Source organism: Lactuca sativa, chromosome 3, assembly GCF_002870075.4.
Source record: "Lactuca sativa cultivar Salinas chromosome 3, Lsat_Salinas_v11, whole genome shotgun sequence".
In the NCBI taxonomy this organism is placed as follows: domain Eukaryota; kingdom Viridiplantae; phylum Streptophyta; class Magnoliopsida; order Asterales; family Asteraceae; genus Lactuca; species Lactuca sativa.
This window is the reverse complement of record NC_056625.2, coordinates 297,099,348-297,107,468: the sequence shown is the minus strand read 5'-3', so window position 1 is coordinate 297,107,468 and position 8,121 is coordinate 297,099,348. Positions and strand designations below refer to the sequence as shown.

At 31.1% G+C, this 8,121-nt stretch overlaps 1 protein-coding gene, 1 long non-coding RNA gene and 1 pseudogene across 2 annotated transcripts; 2 read left to right on the top strand and 1 right to left on the bottom strand.

Moving 5' to 3' along the window:
* Positions 1–739: 739 nt before the first annotated feature.
* Positions 740–1,818, top strand: LOC111921644 (pectinesterase inhibitor 9). Its single transcript, XM_023917233.3, has one exon. It carries the CDS (start codon positions 791–793, stop codon positions 1,409–1,411), a length of 621 nt encoding a protein of 206 aa, XP_023773001.1. The 5' UTR covers positions 740–790; the 3' UTR covers positions 1,412–1,818.
* A 1,059-nt stretch (positions 1,819–2,877) lies between these two features.
* Positions 2,878–6,523, bottom strand: LOC128132706 (ER lumen protein-retaining receptor-like; annotated as a pseudogene).
* A 497-nt stretch (positions 6,524–7,020) lies between these two features.
* Positions 7,021–7,895, top strand: LOC122197240 (uncharacterized). The gene is made up of 2 exons (XR_006189957.2): positions 7,021–7,487; positions 7,581–7,895. It is a non-coding gene; the product is annotated as an uncharacterized LOC122197240 (long non-coding RNA).
* The last annotated feature ends 226 nt before the right edge of the window (positions 7,896–8,121 follow it).

The following is an 8,121-nucleotide window of genomic DNA, read 5'->3' as shown; positions in this document are numbered from 1 at the left end:
TAACTACTTTTTATAAGTGTTAGATCAATAACTAGTAACAAAAATTTAACGAAAACCACAATACCTGTATCTCCGATTAGAAAAGACATAACAAAGAGCAAAAAATTGTGTCTCAAACGAAAAAACACGCGCCATAACACGCCATAACGCGTCATGGCGCGCCATATCATGTCTTGCCACGCGCCACGCCTAACAGCAACGTTATGAGGCTTTTCGTAACGGCGGAGCCACGCCTCACGCCATGGCGCGCCTTTTAGAACACTGTATTATATAGTTGTGGTAATAAATACATCTTAGCTTGCATGCTTTTTTAAACTGATTAAACCATTTAAAACATTTGAATTTACGTACTCGTATTTAGGTATTAACTAATAATTACTCCCGTTAAAAATACCCAATAATTACTATGAATGTATAAAACTTAATTGTTTCCTTTATTTAAAAAATTAAAGCCTAAACAATCTAGAATTATTTCCAATAATTTCATATCTGAGTACTTAAATAATACGTAAACTGATAAAATATTCCTTTGAGATTTGTTTGATATATGATCTGGATTTGTGAACTAGGTCAAAAGTCAACCTTCGATATTTATCTTCGCAAGTGGACGGTCATGATTTATTTAAAAAAGGTTACTTAAATTTGCTAATTACTCTAACATAGTACTTACTATTATAGTAAAGTTCCATGTGCAATATGATAGGAAAGCATGTGACAAGCTCTTGTATATAATCCCTTACCCATTCTTCATGTTTTCTCAACCCTAATACACAACGCACAAAAGCTGAAAATGGCTCAAATTATTCTCTCATTCTTCATCATCTCTCTCACCATCTTTGGTTTTTCGGGCACAGTTGAGTCGCGCTCACGTGCAAGGATGTACCTTCAGGCACAATGCCAACAAACAATATACTTTGATCTATGTGTGAGAACTCTTTTACCCTATACTACCAAAAAAGAACTACCAAGCCCACGAAGATTAGCTCAAATCACGCTAACCACATGTCTAGTCAAAGCTCGGTTTACCAAGGTTTATGTAGGCATGATAGCAAAACAATACAACAAAACAAAGAATCCTGGAGAATACCAGGCTTTGGAAGACTGTCTGAATCAAATCAGTTATGGAGTAAACCAAATTACTCAATCCGTCAAAGAATTACAACAAATGGATACAGATGTGGAAGAAAAATTTGTGTGGCATGAGAGTAACATTAAGTCGTGGGTAAGTGCTGCCTTAACGGACACTACAACATGTATGGATGGACTTTTGGGGGACACACTTGGGTATAAGGTAAAAAGTATGATTAAAGCACGGTTTTTGAACGTTAAACAACTCGCTAGCAATTCTCTTGGGATGTTCAATCGTTTCACTACAAGGCATCGTGCTTCTCGCGCCATCAGGAACCCTTAAATTTGGTTATTATAGAGTCTTATATATATACATATTTCAAAATTTTATGGTTGTGTTTGAGAAATATTTCTTTAATTTAATTCATGTCGAAGCGATATACGGTCGATGTAATATGTGAATATCAAGTTTTGAGAAATATATAAATTTACAAGTCTTGCATTGTTTTTGAAAAATCAGTCGTGACATTTGGTTAAACACATAATCAATAGATCAAATGTTTTTATCACTACAAAGAATATAGGCGATGAAAATAGAGTATCCACGTACTTCTAAACATGTAATAAACATTTAATCAGTCTAAAAGACCACGTACTTCTAAACAGGTAATAACCGTAAATTTAGTAAAATCCATATGGCTGAGCAGATCAAAACAGGATTTGGTAAATTTAAAACTTAAAAAAAAAAATAATGAAAAAAAAAATAAAAAAAATAAGAGAAAAAGAACTCGTTTGGATCCCCTTTAGGAAGAAACACCAAGTGTAGTCATTAACAACTTTTTTAAGTAGTTCGCCGATGCTTTCACAACAATTTATACATTTCGTAAAACTTCAAAAATTATGAATTATTATGTAGGTAGAAAAACTGTTGTACGAATCCCTTCCTAATAAGAAATGATGGCAAGCTTCTATAAACTTTACCCTAAGGTCGACGTGGGATAACTTTCCACTTGATAGCTTGTGAGATAACTTTCCATTTGATAGCTTTCCATTCTTCTGTCTATCTTATTAATTATATAAGTTTTCATTTTCAAATTAAACCTGTCATATTTCTTTTAACTTGAAATCCTAACACCTTTTATATATATATATATATATATATATATATATATATATATATATATATATATATATATATATATATATATATATATATATATAAATCAATAGAAAATGTATAAACCTAAAAAAACCCTAAAAACCCTACAAATGAATAAAAAATACTTTGAAATATCAAATTATTTTGATTTTAATTACAAATACAAAAATCGCTACTTTTTTATAAAATCACTGCAAAAATTAAAATTAGAATATTTTTTTTTATTTTTATAAAAATAAATTTCAAATTTCTGTCAGCGAATTTGTTCCAAAATTTTTGATTTTTATCCATACACTACAAATAAAATGACATTTAGTGGCATAAAAAAAATGTCACTAAAAATCAAAAAAGTGCCATTAAAGACACTTTCAACAATCAGCGACACAAAAAAAAATGCCACTAGAAACGCTCCCACTAAAGACCTTTAGCCACACTTTTTAGTTGTGTCGCTGCAGCGATATGAGGTTTTAGTGGCACTTTTGTTTATGCCACTGCAACACTATTGGGTTTTAGTGGCTTTTTTTTTTATGCCACTAATACTAATATAAATATTATTTTTATGCTGTGACACATTTTTCACCACAAAACAAATATATTCAAAAATTAGGTCTAGTTTTTTTTAATATAAAACTTTAAAAAGACAATTAACATAATAAATGGAGAACATATTATCATTACTTGAATTCAAATTTAACTTGTTTAACAACAATATTGTCTATATTTAAAATAAAAAGTCTTCAAAAAAAATTGTTCTCTTTGTTTGTGTAACTTCTTCCTCCTCCACTCCTAAAAGAAAAGTGAACCCATTATCTCTATTATTTGCAGTCATCTCACAAACATCATCTGGAAACAAATAAATTTAAAAGAAAAAGATAAATGATTAACATTTTGTTTGTTTTCAAATTAATTGTTATTCATTTCTAATATAGTGGCTATAAATAAATTTTGAGATAGAGATCACCTGCAGCAACTAGGATGCATCAGAACTGACATTTGGTTCCTGCCACAACATAGACCAATAAAAGTAAGAAATAATATAAAAATGTAAAATAGGATATACTTGTAGGCCACAAAACAAAAACAAAATTAAGAAGCAACACCAAAATGAGTGAGAATGTATGTACATACAAGGCCTTAATATTTTTAAACTGTAAATTAGCACAAAATTATATTTTGTAAATATTATTTCATTCATAACTTAATAATAACAAGTGTGCTCATACAAAACAAAATATTAAAAAAATTTTACTTTTACTCGACCCAATTCTCATTATTATAATATGGTAACATATTAATCAATAAACGAGAGTAAGTTATGCATAGGATCAGAAGCAATGATGGAAAAAAAAACATAACAAATTAGTTTTTTGAAATATGTAAGAAACATCAGTATATGTTCAAGAGCATGGATAGTCGCACCAAACTTAAAAATCATTGTATCCAATAAGCTTTTATGTTGCAACATGATTGTTGAAACCCCAAACAAGGTAAAGGAATCATGGCGAAGAAGCTAAACATGGTAAAAGAATCATGGAAAGGAAGCTAAAACATACCAACTGTCATGTTTGGGTTGATAGATCCGTTTATCCCACAAGTTATTCTTTGTCAGCTGAAAGCCAAATATAATGATATTAATCTCCGGGAACTATGTACAATAAAGTGAATTGGTATTTTGTACTTTTACTTTCATGTAGGCATTTCATCAAACACATGTGGTGCAACAACATAATATGTCACCTAACACAATAACTTAACTGTATAGCCTCAAATATGAAATATTAAAAGATTCCTCATTGAAAAACATATTTATTTATCAAATCAAATACCGGACTATAACCACTTTATGAGAGAGTTTTGAGATGTACAAAATAAGAAACTTACTTCAGGTTGTAAAGCGCCAATAGTCACCTGAAGTGAAAAAAAAATGTTGAAATGTTAACGGACAAATCGGGCAAAAAAAATAGAAAGATGTAGAAGATGACTTACAATATTTGAACTGACTACATAGAGTGGTGGAGCATCAAAGAAAGCGACCCCACTCAACTCAGAACCTATCCATTTGTGTAGAATAACTTTGGGGCCCAAAGCTACTAACAAATAGCCTTGAATTGAAGCTAGAGCTGATATGACCCCTTTCATTTCTTTGGAGTACACCTCTGTAACCTTAAAACCAGAAACAAATATAATAATGTCAAAAAAAAAATCAACACACAAACAAACCAAACCATTAAACAGTGACAGCTAAGTTGCAAAATAGGTAATAAACTTGATCAAATTGCCACCTTGATCATAGGATTGTGCATAAACAACTGCTCTTTTCAGGGGCATTTGCGACTTTTCTGTTACAAAATCACAAAGAACATTTTAGAAATCTTGTTCCATAACCATAGTAGAAGTTTGACTTTCGATAGTCAAAATGATTAACTTTTTAAACTAAGAATTTGATATAAATTCTGAAAACCTTCAAGAGAATGATAACTTCAAAAGTTTAGGATTTAAATCCTGTTCAAACTCCCACTGCACACAGGAGGTTATCAATGGCGTTAACAAGTGAAATGACATGATTGCCCTTTGATATTAAGATCAAATTACCGCTGTTTAACATTTCAAGCTGCAAAATAGGTAATAAATTTGGATTATTTTTTAATATAACATAAAAGAATAAGAAATAATTTATAATTCTTTTCTTTGTTATTTTTCCATTAAGAATATAGGAAAAAGACATACTGATCCAATGGACATAATGAGTCTCAGTAAAGTAATGATAGATCTAGTTGAAAATGTACAATCCACGATATGCTCTACACAACAAAATTAAAGACATTAAATTATTATTTAATATTTTTTCATCACATTATATTATGAATATGAATAAAAGTGTAAAGGAGAAATGCATTACCCTAGAAGAAATACATATTGACCAGTCAAATTATCGATATTTCTTGTTCTTTGAATCAAAACCAATTGAGGAAGTATTGCAACAGCTTCTAAGTATAAAGAAAATGTCCACATTTTCTACTAAAAAAGTTACAATTAAACAGATATAATTTAACATATATACAGTTGTTATTAAAATGCTCATAAAGAAACATAACATATGTCATATGCATACCTCTTTGAAGGTGAACTTTTCATGAATAATTAGGGCTAAAAGCAAACAAGGAAGCACAAGAAAATAATGGCGAAATGTGTCTTGATCTTTATCATAGGATCTTCTAACAATTTTGTGGCGCCTTATATACCAGACTATAAAAAAAGAGCTTCCAAGAAATATTAATTTCATGATTGTGTTGTATAATGAGATGAAGTCTGTGAATATATATCCAAGTAACGAGTAGCAAACACCGATGCATAGAGCTCTTGAGTCTTCAGAGAAACCCCTGCATGAAACATTGGTGTTATTGATATGTAGTATGAACAATTTGTGATTATATATCTTAGAGAAATGTAAATAGGAAAGTGAAAAAGAAGAAACATGTCATGTTGATCAGGAAGAAGGATTAATCACTTGTGGCATCCATGCCTATGGCTAATAGTTATGCAGAATAATCTTTCGAATTCCAAAACATCTAGCAAATCAATTACAGAGTAATTTACACCGGATGCAGAAGAAGATGATGATCACAGAGTAATTTACACTTGAAAAACAGCTAAAATCTGCTTGGACAACAAAACCACGAGCAATATTGTTGAGAAATTAACTTTATGTTTTTAGAAATCAAAATTACACGAACAGATAAGATAAAACAAGTTCAGAATCCATTAACGAGCACTCTAGAAACAGCTATCTCTCCGAATCGACTAACGGCATCATCAAATCGGCTCCAAATTGACCCAAAACAACATTTTGAGTAAATTAGAAAGTCATGGAGCTAAGAATTCCCAAATTTCATATCCTACAAACAGTATAAATCTGCAAAAGCGGAAGAGAAATAAAGTAAAAATGGGGGCAAACCAGCGCAGGATTTGATGGTGTGTATCTTTAGAAGCAAGACGAGGACGCTGGCAAGATGCGTCATGTCTCCTGCAAGTCTGAATATATCCATCGTTGTTGTTGTCTATGGATCGATGAACACTCGAGTAAATGAAGGAAGAAGAACGTAATTGATGAGAAACTAGAACAGATCTGCTTGGAAAAGATGTTTATCGAACAGATCTCCCCGACTGATCCAAGCAGACAAAAATCAGGTTCTTCTTCGCTACCTGTTTCTCTTTCTTCAAGGGCAAAAGTAAACCCCTTGGAAACGTAGTTAGAGAACGACAAAAACGGGTTGGGTTTCTTTTCATGGTTCAGATTTGAATATGGGCTTCTCTATGATAATATCATATTTTTCTTTTTTTCTCATTTAAACATAAATTAGATGTAATTAGAATTTTCAGTATATAGTGGCATAAATACAATTTGTGCCACTGAAAACATAATATAGCGGCACAAAAAAACTTATGCCACTAAAAACTTGTGCCATTAAATCTAATTTTGTTTGTAGTGATATAAAGTCAAAAAAGAAAAGATTAGATATCTTAAAATATTTTTTTCTATGTATTACTATTGAATTTCTAGGTTTTAAGGTTTCCAAAGCATTATGCATTTTTTACTGATTTGCCCCATATATATATATATATATATATATATATATATATATATATATATATATATATATATATATATATATATATATATATATATATATAATCCATACATATTTCAAGTCTTAAATACAACTAATTAAGCTCAATGTATAACAAATCAGTACATAATATCATAAAATTCAGAGGTATAAGTTTGTTTGCACAATATACTATTAGTTCATGCATAGAGACTTAAACTCCGTTGAACCCATTCCCTACCCTACTTGCTAGCCACGTGGTCAATAAAAATTGGACAAAAGGCTCTATACCACTCATGAAGATTTGGGGAGAAAACAAAAAATAAAGCTTCAGGGGGGTAATTCAAAATTTCAAAATAGCTTATTCAAATCGGCAATTACCAAAATGGAGATACCCTAATATTTGCCGCTTCTTCTTCACCCTTCCTATCGCTTTGTCTCTCTTTAAATAATTCTATTTGACATCTTTTCCTTAGCAACTGCTTCCTCTTGTGTTTCCAAGCTCTCCTTCTTCCGTCGATGGCTAGCTAACCTATGATGTTGTTCCTTCACCACCATAGGCGTCGGTGATCTTCTTTATCACAAATCTGCCAGCCTCCACCACTCACGTTGCTGTCACCAATATTCGAGGATTATTTGGAACTAAAACCCAAGTAAGCACCCCATATTATCTTTCTTATTTAGGTTTTTCTTTTCATATATTTTATTTTCTCTTTTTATGATTTTCGTTTGAACTGAACTTGCAGGTATGATTTGGGATTTCCTACACTACAGATGTTACAAAATGGAACCACAAATAAGGAAGAGATTTTAACGCCATCCCATTTTGGTTTATTTTTCTTTTGGTTCTTAAGTTTTTGAAAATAGGTCTATGTGAAGGTGACGATCTCTTAATCTTTTTATGTTGATTATGAGTTTTAAGTTATTTAAGTGTAGGTGTATTTTATGTACTCAATTTTCTTTCTTTAGATGTTTCTCTCTCACACTTATGATTTTGTTTAACAAATCTATATATATTTGTGTGTAAGTGTTTATTTGTAAGCGTAGGTGTGTTTGTGTGACCTTATACTTTTTCAGTAATTTGTCATTTCCAGGTGCAGCTGATATCTGTCATTTCTCTTTATCCTCTCAGATATGGGCAAGAATAAACAAATTTGGGCCCTTTCATCCTCTCCATTTTTTTATTTTGTTGTAATGTTACATGATGTTTCTTTCTCCTTTTTTTAAAGTTCCATGGTTTCCACGGTTAGGGCGTCCAAGATGGCCATTTTTTAACAAATGCCTAGT